Source organism: Aspergillus aculeatinus (genome assembly GCF_003184765.1).
Source record: "Aspergillus aculeatinus CBS 121060 unplaced genomic scaffold BO66scaffold_86, whole genome shotgun sequence".
Classification (NCBI taxonomy): domain Eukaryota; kingdom Fungi; phylum Ascomycota; class Eurotiomycetes; order Eurotiales; family Aspergillaceae; genus Aspergillus; species Aspergillus aculeatinus.
The window spans coordinates 26021-44092 of record NW_020291555.1 but is presented as its reverse complement, the minus strand read 5'-3'; the positions used below and the strand labels follow the sequence as shown (position 1 = coordinate 44092).

Here is an 18072-nt window from a genome sequence, read left to right as displayed (position 1 = left end):
ACAGCATAAGCTTTGCGGAAGCACCGTGCCGATATTCTTGGCTCGGGTTAGGCAGCCATGAAATATGATGTCATGCAGGGAGTAACCCTTTTCCGCCCAGTATATATTGTCGGCCTGAACCCCACCACCATCTCGGTTTCATCTCACCACAGAACTCCACAATCAGAAAAAAAATGCCACCACCACCACCAATGCCTCGTGTGCCTGAGGGCTGGCGCCCTCAGTTCGATGACAGATACCAGGAATGGTGCGATCACCTTGCCGCAAACAAACTTCGCGCTTCCAGATACTCGCAGAATACTAATAACCCAATCCCACAGGTACTATGTCAATCTGCACACAGGACAGTCACAATGGGAACGTCCCGACCGACCAGCTCAGCCTAACGGCCCTGCACCACCTCCCAACGGCCCACCCCCCAGCTACGATGCCAGCACAGGTCGCAGGACCCCGAACAATGACAGAGGCTCCCCGTGGCCACCGAACCGCGACAGCCGAAGCCCCTATCCCCCGCAGCCGGGTTACGGCTACAACAACAATAACAACCCGTACCCGCCCCAAAACTACAATACCCCGCCTCCGCAACCCAACCCCTACAACCAGTATCCCAACCAGTACCCCAACCAATACAATAACCCGTATCCAAACCAATATCAAAACCCTTACCCGAACCAATATCCCGCGCAATACGCTCAGCCGCCCATGCAGCAGCAACCGCAGCCTCAGCCGGAGCAGAAGAAGAAAAAGCGGGGGCTGGGGATGGGCGGCGCCGCGGCCCTGGGAATCGGGGGTGGCTTGCTGGGAGGATTGCTTCTGGGCGAGGGGATCGAGCATCTGGAGCACGACTTTGATGGCCCGCCGCCTGGGGATTTTGGCCCGGGGCCGGACTTCGGTCCGGGGCCAGATGATGGGTTCTGGTGAGGGGGATGCATTGATGGGTTACTGTATAGCGAATCCTTTTCCCGGATAGGATAATGATTGTGGATAGGGGATCACATTACACAGACAGGGTTGGGGTTCGTCACGGGATTTATGAACTATGTTTATGAAATGTTAATGATATTTTTGGAGAAAATGGAGACCATCGAATGAGAAGAACCTATAGTGATCACTACCGTGAAGCATTCTTCTAAGCGATGCTTACTATTCTTGTAGACGTTTTCTTCCCGCATAAATTTATGTCTATTATTGTTATCTGTCAATCTTACCGAATCTTCCAAGATAGTAACGAGTGTAAGATATTCATAAAGACATAATTACTACCTAGTATCATAGAACCCTTCGAGCGTAGCGCTTTTCTCCACATGATACCAGTCCTCATCGTCCTCCTGTATGCTTAGACCATCCTTGATAATTATCTTCTTTTGTGTTTGTTTTTGATCTTCTTCTACAATTTGCATTTTCAAAGCAACCTTCATCTTAGCGCTGGCTCTACGATTACACTTGGCGGGTCTTTGAACGGTGGTTACATTACAACCTTTTGCGGAAGACAATTCCGGGGGGCATGAGAGTAGTATGTCATAAACTCCGCACAATCTGAGTCATTGAACACCTGTAGTAATGTAAAATAGTATAACTCCCCATCAAGCCAACGGCATTCCCCTAACTCGACTAGCATGCCCTTCGCGACGCCATGGACAATCCAAGCTCCCCGACTAAGGGCCTCTTTGAACCGATCTCCCAACCCGTCCCAAGCGATCTGATACAGAATTCACATCGAATGGCTCACAGGGCCTTCCGTATCCGCGAGATCCTCGAAATGATCCTGCTGGGCCTGGACATGAAGACCCTGCTCCTTTCGACGCGAGTCTGTCGCGCGTGGAACGCCCTCATCCGATCCTCCCCCAGCATCCAGAAGGCACTATTCTTCCGTCCCGCCGATCCTGTCCCCGGGCAGGCCAAAGCCAAGAACCCCCTCGTGGAGGAAAAGGTCTGGCACGACTTTCTGCACCCGCGCCTCTTCTCGCTTTAGTAGGTGCCGCCTACTTCTCCGCCTTCCCGCTGATCGAATCGGAAGAGATCGACAAGGCCTATCTCCGCCCCGAGGCCAGCTGGCGCCGGATGCTGCTCCAGCAGCCCCCGACCTCCTTCGTGTATGATCGGAATCTCGTCAAAGTATACTTGCCCCGCGACCGCATTTCGGATCCTGGAGGCATGGGTTGCATACCGGCCGGGGACTTTGTTCGACTGCAGCATGTGGCGGCCTATGTTCATTCCGGGTTCCTCTTCCCCGGCGTATATCCGTCGATGTTCTGGGCAGATGGTCCAGCCGTGCGGTCGGTTCGTCGCACGGTGAAAGCCGGCTTTTTCCTCCGGCACTACCAGGAACATGACTTCGTTGTCATCACGCAAAGCCTGTTCTGGGCTCATCACCCGTCCGTAATTCTGCCGCCCTTGGACCGGGTCGCGTTACGTGCGCCGGGCGTTTGGAAGCGGGTGATTAACCCTCTGCTCGGCAGCACTGACCCGTAGGGATGCAGGTGTAGAGATGCCCGATAGCTGACTCTTTAGATTCTTTCGTAGAATCCTTGCTCAGAAAAGAAGTTTGACTTGTTAAGGACTTGTTTCGCAGGAGAGAGTACTTTCTATTAGCTTGGATAACATTCTCTGTAGAGGCCAATGCATTCAGTTTGTTATCTTGCTATTCTGCGCGGATACATGTTGGACTCCTGGTTTTGTAGTTATACCTCCTTTGTCTTTGCCACGACACAATAATCCACGCCCTAAATAATATCTCTCGGTGTAGATATGCTTGCGCCATTCCCAAGCAAGCAGCATAGGTAAAGCATACAGCGTACCCAGGCTCTCTGGCATGTCCACTCGATGTCCTCATAGGGGTTTGCCAGCTATCACTTAAGCTTTATAAACCGTTCGATTGCTTCTACCTGGGTGTCGCTAAAGTATGACGTCTGGGCCTCGTCAATGAGGTCATTGGGACGCAAGACTTGTGAGACTCTTCACGAGTTAAGTAGGAATCAACCAGTTTTTGTAGACTCTTCTTGACTATAGTTGCAGTCAATCGGCCTGTCCGGGTCTCGGGTGGGGAGGCTTTCCTGCTTCCAATGTGGAAGACTCTGATACTTCTATACCCTCTTGTTCATTAGTTGGTAAGTTGAACAGAGCCTCATGGCAAATGAAGATATTCGCCTTAACTCATCCAGTTTCGCGGTGCTTGTCGGTACGGCTTTTTGCTCATGTAGTCTCTCCGCAGCTAATTGCGCATGGCTGGCTTTGCATCTTTCATGTGTTCCTCGATCCCGTAGACATATTGTGGGTTGTGTGCATTGAGCTCCGTCTTGGGCAATAGGATCTCCAGGCTGTGGTACGATTAACGACTATCAATCGATCCAAGTTCCCATTTTCATCGTCTGGATTGACATTCCACCCCCTAGTCTATTTGCAATTGTCTGCATAGCGTGCGTAGGTGTACGATACTTTTGCTGCAGTTATGTTAATTGTCTGTTCCTTCTGCAGTGATTGGACCCGAACGAGCTTACCGTACCTGATCCAGCCAGCAGTACTTGACGCGACATGTCTCGCACTCTGGACTTCTTATCGACCACATACATGTAGTGAACGTCATTTTTGGGTTCTTTGTAGTGCACCAACGCACTAGCAATCTCTCAAATGACGATGAAACAGTCGGGTTAATTCCGGTCATGCTTTCAGACAAGAAGGTTTTCAAGCAAAGAGGCGATCGTAACCGCGGAACCCAGTACTCAATGCGCTGTGCCGCAGGCGCTTTTTGGGAACGAACCGGCTGTACTTCCGCGTGAGGGAGGAGTAGACAGTTCGTTGATGGCAAGTAACGCCCACGCGTCGCTGAGACGGGTGCCCAAAGGAGGCCAGTGGCGTTCCTCCGGCAAAACCTGCTGGGGATTCGTTGCAGTCGGCCACTTCTCTTGTGGTAGAGATGGGTCCGGGTCACTGTCCCCGATTGACCACGTGCTTTGGGCCCTTGGGTTTTCTAAAGCTTTCTTGCAGCTCGCCGTATGTTTGAGACAGTCTAACGATACAAGTGTTGGAGGCATAGGGTAAATTGAGGTGCTCTATGGAGGAAGAGGTAAAGGTCAGGGGGCAGAGTCGGCGTGTAGGGGTGAAAGATGAAGAGTGGAGGCTGATTCACGTGCAAATAATTGTTGCACTTCTGTCCAATTCCTCCGCTGATACAGTCGCGGAACGCCCTTCCGTTGGAGGGGCCGCAACGGTCTCTATCCACACGCCTGATCGGGCGGTGGTTACCGGTCAGCACTAGACACGAGGACCCTTACAGAGCTGGGTTGGACGGCCAGTTGCGTATCATCCGACTAGCCAATGTACGGTACAGACTATACAATAGGCTTGCGGATTCGCGTCCGCTCGCGATTAGACAGAGGCTATTTGTCGGTGTAGGGGGTCGAATACGACAGGTGCTGATCCTCTGCAGCCGGTGAAAAACGCCGTAGAGGGCAGCTCGACGAAGAGCAAGGTTCCCTACTCTCCTTTGCTGGCCCTAAAAAATCATGAGTGTGCCCACGGCATGCGGGAAGGTTTGTGGAATCGCAGGGACCGTTATAATGTTTCGTATGAGTAAATGATACTACACAGCTCTTGATCGAACAAGGATAGCATCGCGCGCGGTTTTTCTTGTCGGCGGGGGGGGGGGGGGGGCAACAGGCGTTCGCCACCGGGCCCTGTGGGCGCCAGTCCGGTCTCGTGTTCGTTTGTGGGAAGTTAGAGGCTGCTTGTATGGTTTGGCAAGCATATCTCAGTTACACAGATACACAAATATAAAATAAAAAGACTCTGAAAGACAACTGACCTTCTTCGCAGGGATCGGTTGTTGGAAAGGGTGGAGGATGGAAAAGGAGAAGGTTGATGGAGATGGAGGATGAAGAAGAAGGAAGCTGAAAGGCTGGAAGAAATGTAGATTGGCTCTCAATGGATTAGGGTGAGTCACGATGCCACAGCCAGCGATTCACAGCCTTGGAAAATGGAAGAAAAGGTGGGGGGAAAGGAGACAATGGCACAATAGGATCAGTGAATCAAGACAGTAGATTCAATTGATAGCTCTTCTTTGACAAATGATAAGATAAGTGAATAAGACCTTAAATTAATAATGTCTATTCAATTTTGCTATGTGGATACAAATCTCTCACTCTCCTCTTACTCCCATGCTCTTACTTTTCCCACCTCTCTTCCTCTTCCCCATATACATCCTTCTTTCCTCTCCTCCAACTCCTCGAGCCCATAATTAAGCTTCAAACTCTGGCATCTAGCCAGACTGCTATTTATGATGCGTTAGAACCAACACGTTATTCCAAAGGCTGAGATCGTACCCCACTGTCCATGGTGCCTATGCATTAGCATCTCACTAACTGATGTGCTCGCAGCTATCCTCGATGACATCGACTAGGCGCCGCTCATCAGACTTCGATTACGAAGGCCTTTTTGCAACCTCAAGCCACATACCAGCAGTTAGCGTCCTGAGGAAAACCCTGTCAGATTAAGGCACAACAGCCACCTATGACTGGACATTCATCCACATCATCCTGAGGCATACATCCTTCCAAGCACACACCCGTCCTGTCGCTTCAAAGGGTGTATTCGAATGTCAACCGAGCATGTTGAAGCAGAAATCAATAATCCTTTTGTACGTTGGAGGCAAAGAGGAGTATAGTATGTATTCAACTTTACTTTCCTTAATTCATCTCTAATAACACGCAGGAAATCCTTCAATCGTCTATCATATCGAATAGATTAATCTAACTAAAGGGACCAAAACAACTGGCTTCATATACCTTGACACCAGCAACCAAGCCCTGAAAAATGGCACAGCATATCCTAATCACTCAGCCAAGACAAACATGTCCCCATGCCAGCCATATGCCCTAGTCAGCCGACGACCAATCCGCCGAGCGGCGGTATAGGACAACTTTCCGTGAGGGTGTGGTTCATGGAACTGGATGCTTCGGTCAAAGTTCATGTCGGTGGGCTGGAACTACCAGACAGAGCCGTAGAGTTTGATGCTCGCGAAACCGATCGAACTGATGGCATGAAGAAAGTCAGTCCAACGCATCTCACCCGGCGTCGACGTAACCTCTGGGTCATGAAACAGACCCCGAAAGACCTTGAGGGAGCGCGCATCCACGGCGAACTTTGGCTGGATCTCTGCACCGATGGGTTCCGGGGGCGCTTCAGCGTCGTGTTCCTCCTGTGTGGAGACGGGCCGTGCTGTTCCGCGAGTCTTGACCTTGATCTTTGGTGGCTGAGCTGTGCTATTGTCTTCGGCACGGGTCGGTGCTACAGCCTCAAACGAGGGGTACGGATCGATACCCTCGTTTTTCGGCCGCGGCGCGAGCTGCGGCTGAGGTCGAGGTGAGGGCTCCTCCCATTCTGGTGTCCGGTGCAGACTTCGCGATTGGGACGGAAAGACCTTTTGCGATACAGTGCCTTGCACCCTGGCCCCGATAACCTTGTCAATCACCTCCCAGAAAGCATCCAGCCTGGCCTCCGCCTGCCGCAGTGTCTTCACGTGCTCCTTGGTTCGGCGCTTGTCGATCGGATAGGCGAACTTTCCTCCAGACGGGTCTCCTAGAGCGACGGCACGACTGGCGACTATCGTCACAGGCAGCGCTTTATCGATCCCGGCAACGATCCGATACCATGGGCTTGTTACCTTGTCGTAGTCTGCCTCGAACTTCCGCTTTTGTGCCATGCCATCCTGAACCCAGGTTCGGGCCCATGGCTGATACAGTTCCAATTGCTTGAGGCACTGCGCAAGGATCGAGAGGTCGCTGATGACGCCTGCCAGAAAGGGGGTGATCATACCTCGTGCCCCTGGCTCATTGTCGAGCAGGCGTTCGAGCTCATCCATGAGCAACGGCACCCCGGCCAGTACCAACACCATCCCGTTATCGAACGCCTTGCCAAGCAGCCAGAGCAACTTCTTCTCCACTGCCGTGGGTTTGACCCCCGGTCTTTCTTCAACTTTAAACTGTGAAGAGAGCGGATCGGATGGTGGTGCGCGCATGAAGAATCGACGGAAGGGCGGGGAGGAACGGAAGGTCATTCGGAGCAGTTTCAGGGGATCGTGGACTGCCTTGCCCAGATCGTGGCGAAATCGCAGCAAAGCCGTCAAGAACTCCTCGGGCAGACTCTGGGATGGTGAAATCTGGCTTGCATATTGGTGCTGCAGGGATACCAGGGCCCGAGCTTGCTGGCTCAGCTCGTTAAAGGTCTCGACTTTCAAGAAGGCGTCGCAAACCACGCACGCCAAAACCCGCGCCCAGATTATGTTCTTCCGGCTGCCCCTTGAATCGGGATGGTCGCGGCCCTGCAGATCCTTCAACATTTCTGGGGCATGCTCAGCCATATCGAGCACGACGCTGGCGAAATAGTCGGGGTCTTCGCGTAGGGACCATTGGTGGTCTTCAGCCGCGGAGGTGCGGGCTGCAAGGAGCGACGCGATGCGACTAAGGTCGAGTTGTGCAGGCACACGATAGGGAGCTTCTGCGGCCATCAATCTCAGAGATTCAAAGCCGCTTAGCTCAGTCTCCGATTGGGTTAGTGGCGGAGGAAGGATGGGGAACGAGTCGAAGTTGTCCACGGGAATATCTGAAAGTAGCTGGCGGCAGCACTGCACGAGAAAGGTCAACAATCTCGCTTGGGCTCTTAAAACCAGAAGGCCTTCCCCGGGCATGAATTGCTTGAGTGACCAGGACGCGAACGTTTTATCATGATCATCATGACAGGTGACAAGCTCGCCATACTGGCGATTGTTGTCAACGAACCCGTTCAGAGCCATCTGATGATCAGGCAGGGTGTCCAGATCAAGCGCCCGGCTCACCAGCCCAAACTGCATCGCGTCAATGTCTGCCGCCGCAAAGCTTGACGGTGGATTACGGCCTCGGGAGTTGAGAAGCAACAACAGGGCTTTGGGGCTCACCAGGTCCTCCTGATTGATATATGGCCACATAAAGCAGTCACGGCACCGCGGGGGCCTCGCTCGTTTAGGGTTATACGCCCCTTTACGCCAGGTATCGAGGTCGGGACGATGAACGGCAGGCATATCTGGCCAAGCCTCGAGCAGGACTTTGAGTCTCTGCTGGCGTGTTCGCTTCAACCATCTCTTCGAGATAGTGGCCTCGTGGCGCTCCAGTATTTTTTGCAGGGTGTCATAAGAGGTATAGATCGTCTCGGATCTCTCTTCGGCTTCTTGTCGTATCTCGCTTTCGGATCTAGCCGTCGATTTCGGTCCTTTGTTAGAGCAAGCCACAGTCAAGGTCGCCATTAGCGCTGTGGCATCACCCCAGTCAAGGTTGGAATGGACGCCATCGTCAGCCGGGTCGGGCTGAAGTAGATGGTCTAGTTGATCTTTCGCGAAGGAATCCATTTTCGAAGGCAGATATTAACTTTCTTCCTGGATATTAGCAAACTGGGTGTTCTTGATTCGAGTTCTCATTAACCTTCCTGTTATCTTTATATAGTGAACGAAAACGTGCGACCGCCTGCCCTGCCGCATGGTACTGCCGCATTCCCGGATGATGATATTCACATATATTAGGAATCAGCATGAACAATTCACCACATAAGCGGAGATTCACACACAAATAACGAAGTGAATGAACCACCGATCTATCTGCCTTTCTCTGGACTATCCTGTTGCTGAAACCTTTCGTTCTACATTCTTTGTGTCTTACTCTTTCAACACGCCTGTTCCGATTCTGCCCGTTTTCTGCTCTATCCCGACGATGAAGCCGTCTTATAGCATGGTGATACGGGCTCTCTCAGCGGCTGTTCCACATACCAGACATCGAATTGTGGAGTACAGAGAAGACCCGCTAGCGCGGTACATGGACGATCACCATGCCCGCTACGGCTTTCTGATCATTTACCAGAGGACCTGGTTTGTGAAGCGTATCGGTGACAACACTTCGCTATCTCGCCTCCGATTACCGGTAAGGTTCACTCTTCTGCCACTGAAGTCTCCCTCAGAGACTGCGTTCTGGCAAGCTCTAAGGGCGATTGATGCTATTGAACTGTACAACCTAAGTCCCGGTCACAATCTGGGGAGCTCCTGAACCATCCCAATTCAACGCCCTATTATTAAGTTTCTTTTCAACAGACCCTCTGCACAGCTCGCTACTGAGATTACGGGAATGACAGCCAATGGGTTTCACGTCTGATGGCACACTCCAAACCGATCCAGAAGAACAAATTGTCCTATCTTTGAAGGCACGATAGGCTAAATTTGACAGCCGATGATCAGAAAAACCCAGCTGATACCCATCGAAGTTCAGATCTGGCTCGACGATCATAGTAAGTGTGATCGTTGTCACCGACGTTCGGTGTGAGCCTTATAGGAGCAGTTAAACATCGGCCCACCCCGTTTTACGCTGGTCACTCATTGCAAGGGAGAGAATTTCCGAAAGTCCAACAAATCGTACGCCTATCCAGCTGAGCATTACTGGAATAGCATGGGTTGCCGACCTCGATTATCACCACGTCTTTATATTCAGAAACGTCGCGGCTGATCACGATGATGACATGGTCTCTACCGGCACTATACATCCCAACCACCATGACCCTCAAATCATGGTCTTGATACTGCATTACGCGGGATGGCGCTGCCATCGAATGGCTACCAGAGTACAAGGCCTAGACAGGGTGAAGCGAAGTCAGCTGGCTTTTTGATGTGATCCGCAGTCCAGAAGTGGGGGGCTGCACATAATCTGTGGGCGATTGTCTGGCCCTACAAAGGCAGGCCGGGGCAGAAATCAAGGTAAAGCGCCATCGCGAAGTAGCAGATGCACCCTGCTCACACTGGGGCTGGGGGAACTGCGTATATGCAGAAGGTAAACCAGTATCTCAATTCCTTCGGACCGAAGATAATCGGTACGGCCAAGAACGGATCAACCCGGTGGCAGACTTCCGGGTTCGGTCTGGACCGGACACGACTCAAGCAGCAGAAAAAGAGCATCGCATACGACAAATGCGAGACAGTCCTGATTCTTTGAATGGACTACTCAACACCGAAAATCAATGCTATTGCTTTCGAGTTTTATGGTGGGCCAAAGAGGTAACTGCTGGTAACGGCAACCTTGGTACAGGGCTGACAGCAACGATAAGAAGGAAAGGCCTGCTGAAATCAGTTAACCAGTCTGGGCAAAGCACCCAGGTCATCAGCAAAGCCTTGGTTATGCAGTCTCCTAAGTTCAATAATAAGAACCGCCTCAAGGCGGGTTGGACATTACGCTTGGAAAGAAGGGCTGGGATATCAACCCCGATAACGAAAATGAGAACTTAGATCGATTGATCGTCGGCAAAAGAATCCAACCCCTGGCAAATCGTCCCGTGAAATAAGGGTTGCTTGATCCTAGTCCACCATTCTTTCTTACCATGAAAAAAGGCATGGAAAATGCCAACGCGACGTGTGCGGAGATGTCGGCAAGCCATCTCTATACCCAAGAGCTAAGACAGCAAAGGGTTCTTGACAACATAATCGACGGTGAATAATATCTCGGCGTCGGAACTTCGAACCCTCATCAACTGAAATAACTCGAACGGAGTGAATAACGCTTCTCTTAAAGACCTAAAGCAGAAGATAACAACATTGTACGCAGGATATCAGATGCAGCTGCCACCAGGCCTAGCTGAGAGGCTCGGAGATTAAGAATACCTTTCATTTCCTGAATGTACTGAGAACAACTCTTTCATGTCAGGTCGTTTCAAAGGCAAAGCTTTACGCGGGGTTAGCTATTTGTCGGCTATATTCTACATTAGCCAAGCATATGTTGTTAACGATGATAGCTGCCGCGGACTGAAAGAGTCATAATGATAGCTCATAATGATATGCCAGATGTGCCTTGCGGCCTGTTGCACTAAAAACAAAGGCGCGCATGGATCGTCAAAATTATCGGTGCGTTTCTTTCTTCGTGGTCGGTATAGTTCTTTGTCCCATACATTCAGGCTTAGATTCATTTTATAGAGCGATATGCAAGAAGTGCTACACTACAATGTGCTAATGGCTTTGATGTGATGTCAGGGGGAATCAGAGTGACAGGCCCTGCTCACGGGGTATTCTTCGTTACCCGCCCTAACTGGCGACGACCTCATGCATCCATCACAGGTCTTCTCTGAGGACATAATGACATCGCGAGAAAAGGAAAATGAACAACGTCTTCAATCTGTACATAAGGATTGCGCAAGTCTGGGGTAATTCCCAGTGAGTCACAATGGGGTTGTGCTGGAGTCAGCAACGTCTTCTTGCTCCATTCCTGGTCTTCCATCTTTCTTCCATCTATTCATCAGCTCTATCTATTTCCCAACTCCAGAATCCATCAACTTCCCCATTTATCAACTCCATCTACCCAACAACTTCATCTACTCAACAACTCCATCTACTGACCAACTCCCTCATCTATCAAAACCATCCTCCATCACGCACAACCCTCTTCCACCCTTATCCCCAAACCGCAACAAGCCCGTCTCCTCCGCCTTCACAGCTTCCACCCACCACCCAAAATGTGTGCCCCCGTCTTCCCCGATCTCTTCGAACACGAAGAGGACATCGACCAGGACGAAGCCATCCGCACCGGCGAAGTCATCAACCAAGCGACCCCGCCGCTACGGACGTGGAGGAAGGGCACTGCTCTACCTATTTTCTACCGGCATGGCCATGAAAGTGATGAGGATTACAGTGATACGGATGAGGATGCAGAAACCGGCGATGACCATGTGGAAGCAGAAACCGGCGATGACCATGTGGATGCCGGAACCGGAGATGACCAGGGTGAAGGGCAGAGCCAACATGATGGTTATCGAGATGGCTCGGCAGGAGGAGTGTATCCCACCAGAAATCCAGTGCAGGTTGTGGGGCTGACTTTTAACGTGGGTGGTCGGGTGGTGTTTTTGCTTCATCTGAGACATGTTGAGCACGGCCGCGATGAGGTTGAGGATGAACCAAGGGAGGAATGTGGAGGTGATGATGGACAAGATGGAGAATATGAGGGTGATAATGAACAAGAAGGAGGATATGAGGATGACGAATATGACGAAGACGAAGAGGAATACGGTGGCGGCGGCGACGACGACGATGACGACGATGACGACGATGACGGTGACGACGGCGACGGTGACTACCCCAGCGATAGCGACCCTGACCACCACCAACACCTATATGGGGAAGACGAATATATGTGCATCCTCCCCGACTGCCCCGAGAGACTTCTCATCATTCAGGAGCGATTAGAAACCCGGCGTGACTTCTTCCGGGACGCGATGGTGATAATGTATGGGAAGTATGCGCACTTGTTGGATGTGTCTGAGATGGGGGACGATGCGCAGGCATATGTTCGTCAGTGATACCCCAGCCCCCTAAGCCTAGAATCAAGGAGTACTAACAAGTGGAGTATGACAGCTTCTGAAAAGCCGTGGGAGAGTGAAGAGGCGAGGCTGGAGTGGGAAGGGTTCTTGAACCGGGTGCCCCAGTTGGTTTGCTGTGATGCAGGTAAGTCTTCGCTGCTCTCTCTTCCCCTCCCAAATATACATATTTCATTGTCAACCGGATTTTGGTCATATGCTGATTCTACACAGACAACAATCTACCTTGCAGCATTGACGATATCAATGACTTCTACGCCCTGCGGGCATGGATGTTGGAGCTGCTGCCCTGGGTGGTTGAGTCACCCCCTTTGGCTATAAGGTTAGCCTCTTGAGTACTCGACTTTGAAGCACTGTTGGACAGTGTCAGTCGCGATTGGTGGCCACTCTGGAGGGCGAGATGGTCTAGACTGGGCTGGTAGGGTACAGGTACAGAGGATTGGGACTACTCCAGCTTCTCCCGGTGTGCGACAGGCGCACTCGGAATGAGAGCAATGTCATGCCTATGGATGTATGAGGTTTTGTCTGGCGAGAGAGGGGAAGAGCAAGGGGCTATTGCTTAGTGAACTCCTGACCAATTGAATCTACTTACTACGTGATTGTATGCTTTTCAGTTTGAGGTCTTCCGTACCGTGCAAAAAGCAACCCTATAATCCTCTGATAGTGGGTCCTGTATCCACTCCCAACCCATGTGGGTCGCAACGGGAATCGACCGCCCTTTGCAGAGGACAAGTGACAGGCACCACAGAACAAAAAGAAAAAGGTAAAGCCCAACGCGGGGGTTGAACCCGCAACCTTGAGATTAAGAGTCTCACGCTCTGCCGATTGAGCTAGCCGGGCTGGTTGGTGAGTGATCCATTCATTTAGCACTATATACACCTTGAAGTTACAGACAGTAGTGTGCATACCCGCACATTCCAGACGCACATGGTCCAATCGCTAGCATCGATTCCGTTGTATAGGACTGTACATTGATGTTGCTGGTCACCGGTATAACTTACTAGCTCCTGCTAGATAATGTTCCTGTGTTTGCTGTAACTGCGGTAGTTGGGTAGGCCATGAACTGAGGGGTAAACATCTTGTGTTGTGTTCCAAGTGAAGGTTGCCCGCTTTGTTTACCAAAGATATATTCACCACATACCTAGACCCATCTCCAGCCAAACACCCCCCATTTCTTTTTCCAAGTAAAACTATCTTCCCACGGCGATCAACCCACCCTTCCCACTTGACTTCTCGACATCACACCCGACAGAGTATTACTCCACCGAAGTGTTTTCTTCATCATTCTGCCACACCAACCTCTCCGTCCACTAAGCTCTATCGCCAGAGACTCATCTCACTGACGCAGCAGCGAAGCAATCCAGACGGTAATCCTCATGACAGAGCCCAGCATGGCAGCCTCTCAGGCATCCAAGCTGAGAAAGATCAGGAAGGAGATGCGTGCTCTCCTCGACCGCCTCGATGCTCTCGAGGGCATGAACCCCACCAATAACGCCAAGGATGCTGCTATCCACGGCACCGACAGCGAGACCCAGAATGACTACACCCAGCCGGTGAAAGAGAAAGACGTAGGAACTTCCTATCCCTCACTCTGAGGTACTGGGGGATAACTGACTCAGAGACCATAGATCACGGCAGGCCCCAGAGCCACCTTGAACGATGTCTTGGAGTGGTTCAATCTGAGGAGCGCGACCTACAACCACGAGCGGGCTACGGTCTTCACGTCGAAGAAATTCCCAAAAGAGTTGTGTGAGTTCTAGAGCTCTCCCCTGTGTCGTCAACCAGATCGGTACAGCGAGCCTCTGGCAAGAAAGAAGACCCCTCATAGCTGACCATCAAACCATCATTATACTGTGTCCAGGGGAAAACATGCCGACCCGTGGGATGAAGAAAAATCAAATCACACACTCCATGATCGAGCTCCTGGCGGAGTAACTTATCACGCCGGCGCTCGCCCAAGCTTGCTGCACTACCGGTACTCGCATCCTTCAAGGACTGGATAAAGAAGCGCCGTCGAAGAGAAAGGAACCACCCCAGCTCGGCGCGGCGGCCCCAGATCCTGCTGCTGCTGCTGCTTCTCCTTCTTCGTCATCGTCGTCCTGTCCCACAGAGCCCGCGATTCGCCTCCATGACACGCCGATGACTGCCACAATCGAACAATCCGGACCCGCAGACACCCAGAGGCTGCGTATGTGCGCCACGCCCATGCTTCAGATAACCCACCTCGCCGAGACGGAGGAGCCCGGTCCCTTTTTCGTGGTGACCGCCAGACCGGACTGGGGAGAGGTCGCGAAGGCCGACTTCACCATGGTCCTGGCGATTGCGGACCACAACAACAAGCTCCAGGGAAAGAACCGTATCCTATACGGCATGCTGGTCACCGCAGACATTGTTACTTTTGCAGAAGTGTCCGAGGACGTCATATCCTACGGCCCTGAGGTCGAATTTGCCAAGGAAGAGGACGTAGTCAGGGTCTGCAAGCACGTGGCCGAACTTCTTACCAGAGGTGCACTGCTTGGTACCTTGCTTAGCTCCTAGTACTGCAAGTAGTTCTGAGTGAGGTGAATTCCCACATGTAATCACCTTAGCTCTTCCGATGTCAACAAACGGACAGAAGAAGAGGAGATACAAGAATACGCCTTAGTGAGACTCGCCGCGAGGAGGGGGGGACTAGCGAATGCCGTTCATGCCACTGATGCGTTGCGACCACATGACGCGCTTTGCCAGCCACTGTATCTATCTACAGGGCTGATAATTGACATATTCCCCTCCCAGAACATATACGAAAGCTTCTCCGTAAAGCTAACACAAACACCCACAAGACGGTGGTGGGGCTTTCTCGTGCCCATTTGCAACCGCCCCAAATGTCGGCGCCGGCCTTCAGACGCAACCAAACCACCTCTTCAAGCACCCGGTAGGAGCTACCCTTCAGGACTATCATTCAACAGTTCAAGAACCACAAGACCTGCCTACCTGCTTGCTTGCTGGAACCGCCTCACTTGCCAAAACTACCTACCTACCTACCTCACTACCAGAAATCCTTACCCGTAGGAACGAACCATCTCACTCGCCACATATCATCGCCCTCATTTAAACAGCCTTTGCTTGGAGAAACTTTTATATAAATCGTTTCTTACAAAGGGACTAACTTCGCTTACATACATCGCCTCACTCACAGAAGTCCCGATATAATTCCCTTGCTCGGGTAGATCCTTCTTGTCATGATATATGGAGTCAACTGTGTAGGCATACGCACGTGGAGTAGTTGGTGCTTCGCATGCCCTGTGCCGAACTATACAGTCTGTGTACAACAGGCGACCCGAGCGGCAGATTGCCTACTATTTGTACCTAGTGTACCGTACTAGGTAGTTAGAAGCTTGGGAGATTTTCTAAGTACTAATCAACACCGCCAATCACTCGTGTCTGATGGCTAGACTTTTGTTGTCAGGCTCAGCACTTAACATTCTTCGTGATATTGGAACTCTAAATCAGATCCTCAGCACTCAAAGATTATTCGTAGTATTCTACTACATTAAAGGTATTCTAAAGTAAGCTTCGCCTCGAATGTTTTCAGCACTTATCTAAACGCACATAGACTCCCTGTCATGTGCATATGAAGTCTATTCAACCTCCCTTCGCCGAAACTGCACCATCGGCCCATTCCGAATACTAATATAACTGTCCCACAGCCCAAAGACCTCCCTCTCCCTCTCCACCCCTCTGTCATCACCACCACGACACCCCTTAACGACCCCCGTCTGATCCCCCTCCACCAACCGCAAATCAAACAACCACACCGTTCTCGCAATAACCAAATACAACTCCAACAACGCAAAGTTCTTCCCGGCACAACTCGTCGTCCCGGCCGAAAAGGGCAGACAGCTCGCCCTTGCCCTCGCCACGTCCTCCGCGGTGACACCCGCCGCGGGATCCACGATCCACCGCTCGGGACGGTAGAGGTCCGGATCTGGGAAACAATCCGCGTTGCGATAGAAGCTCCAGTGCGCGACGCCGACGGTCGTGCCCTCCGGGATGAACTCGCCGGCGATGGTGATTCCGCCAGACAGAACAGTGCGGGGCAGCTCTGACGAGCCGGCCGGGGTGATGCGCATGGCCTCGTCGACGCAGGCGCGGAGGTACGGACACCCGGAGAGGAGGGTGGGGCCGCCCCGGATTGTATCCACTGAAGGGAAGGTGGACCGGATTTCGGTGACGAGCTTGTGGTAGGCGTGCGGCGTGCGAACGATGTAGAAGAAGAAGCCGGCCATGATCACCGAGGTGGTGTCGGAGCCGGCGATTGTCAGCATGATGGCTTCCGCTTCGAGGGCCGCGCGCGTGTAGCCGGGGAGGCCGGTGGCCGGGTCTTTGGCGCGGAGCAGGTAGTGCAGCATATCTGGCCGGGTTTGCCCCTGGGCTTCGAGCTCGAGGCGCTGGGCGAGGAATTCGTCGACGAAGTTGTAGAGAAAGCGCACGTTGGGGGGTGTGATTTTGCTTAGCACCCAGTCGAGACCGCGGGGCTTGAGCCAGACGAGAGCGTTGAGCCAGGGGCAGTGGCCCAGCTGTTTGGATTCAATACATCAGCTATAGTGTCAATACGTCATACCGTGATGTAGACGTACCGGATATAGTATGCGCAGGAAGAACGCGATGATGTGGGGAATCTGACGATGCTCATTGTCCCCGGGTTCTTTCGTGTTCACAGCTCGTCCGAAGCAGAGATCACACAGTACATCCAAGACCAAGTAATCGCATACTTCCGACATCTTTCGAGGTCGCGACCATTCCGTGCCTTCTTCGTCGACGAGAAGCTCACACCAACGGGCCACGTGCAACTCCAGCAGCGGCTCCATTGAGCGGAGGGATTTATCAGAAAACACCGTGTTCAGAACTCGTCGTTTGCGAGCATGCAGAGCGGGATCGGTGCCGGTGAGAGTGCTCTGATCATTCTTGTGCCGTGTCATCATGTCATAGAACTGAGATCGCTTGACATTGGCTCTGGCGTTGAAGATGTCGCGATAGGCCTCGGGTGTCTTGAAGAGCAGCCCATCGGGGCGGAAGCGAACCACATCGCCATAGATTTCATGATTGCGGGCAATCCAAAGGTGTCGTTTCCCGGTAAGCGACCAGTAAAAGTCAGGCAAGGATGATATCCTTGCAAAGAACGGTCCCGGAAATTTCGCCAAAGGGTTGAAGTATAGGTTGTACAAAACCAAGCCCACTGTCTGTTTAGAGGCGTCAGGATCCGGCGCTGGAGGAGCGAGAAAGGGGCCGATCGGAGGAGTCAACTAACATAGCAGAATAACAGGCTGGTGGTTCCCAGGATCCAGTGATCTGACACTACATTTGCCAGACCAGCGACGAACATGTTTGCGCGCACTGTGTGTTTGCCGTCCGATGTTCCTCGGAGCTGACGCGAAGTCAATTTTATACGTTGACTCCCTTGCCGACAGGTCAGATTGGGCCCCCACAGGAATTCAGCCAGACACGAGGCCTTTGCATATCCGCCACTTCTTCAGCTGGGAGAAATTCTTTGTGGCGCAAAAGTGTCTTGGCGAACACCTATGGCGTTCGTATCTGAGGGGCGGGCGTCGGCTATTCCGGCCAACCTTGGGCAGCTGATCCTCCCGGCCGCTTGCTAACCCTATTTTTGCTTTTTAGTCTGCAGAGATGTGGGGTCCCTTCAGCTTAGCCGCAAACATTGTACAAGCA

The 18072-nt window shown here is 52.0% G+C and overlaps 5 protein-coding genes and 1 non-coding gene across 6 annotated transcripts; 3 read left to right on the top strand and 3 right to left on the bottom strand.

Annotated features, from left to right (window-relative positions):
- Positions 1-191: 191 nt before the first annotated feature.
- BO66DRAFT_475972 (uncharacterized protein) lies at positions 192-1076 on the top strand. The gene is made up of 2 exons (XM_025653292.1): positions 192-247; positions 321-1076. The coding sequence occupies exons 1-2, from the start codon at positions 229-231 to the stop codon at positions 968-970; spliced, it is 669 nt and encodes a 222-aa protein (XP_025498034.1). The 5' UTR covers positions 192-228; the 3' UTR covers positions 971-1076.
- A 557-nt stretch (positions 1077-1633) lies between these two features.
- BO66DRAFT_444226 (F-box protein) lies at positions 1634-2472 on the top strand (the record flags this gene model as incomplete). Its single annotated transcript, XM_025651577.1, has 2 exons — positions 1634-1930; positions 2020-2472. The coding sequence occupies 2 exons, from the start codon at positions 1634-1636 to the stop codon at positions 2470-2472; spliced, it is 750 nt and encodes a 249-aa protein (XP_025498033.1).
- Positions 2473-5827: 3355 nt separating this feature from the next.
- Positions 5828-8272, bottom strand: BO66DRAFT_465035 (uncharacterized protein; the record flags this gene model as incomplete). The annotated part of the gene is made up of 3 exons (XM_025652483.1): positions 5828-5948; positions 5985-6650; positions 6756-8272. The coding sequence occupies 3 exons, from the start codon at positions 8270-8272 to the stop codon at positions 5828-5830; spliced, it is 2304 nt and encodes a 767-aa protein (XP_025498032.1).
- Positions 8273-11505: 3233 nt separating this feature from the next.
- BO66DRAFT_444224 (uncharacterized protein) lies at positions 11506-14901 on the top strand (the record flags this gene model as incomplete). The annotated part of the gene is made up of 6 exons (XM_025651576.1): positions 11506-12337; positions 12401-12490; positions 12577-12685; positions 13715-13931; positions 13992-14112; positions 14324-14901. The coding sequence occupies 6 exons, from the start codon at positions 11506-11508 to the stop codon at positions 14899-14901; spliced, it is 1947 nt and encodes a 648-aa protein (XP_025498031.1).
- Positions 13131-13203, bottom strand: BO66DRAFT_t318. Its single transcript has one exon. It is a non-coding gene; the product is annotated as a tRNA-Lys (tRNA).
- Positions 14902-15983: 1082 nt separating the features above from the next.
- On the bottom strand, positions 15984-17779 carry BO66DRAFT_424326 (cytochrome P450; the record flags this gene model as incomplete). The annotated part of the gene is made up of 3 exons (XM_025650161.1): positions 17650-17779; positions 16983-17581; positions 15984-16922 (listed from the first exon to the last, which is right to left on the bottom strand). Exons 1-3 carry the CDS (start codon positions 17726-17728, stop codon positions 15984-15986), a joined length of 1617 nt encoding a protein of 538 aa, XP_025498030.1. The 5' UTR covers positions 17729-17779.
- Between the last annotated feature and the right edge of the window lie 293 nt (positions 17780-18072).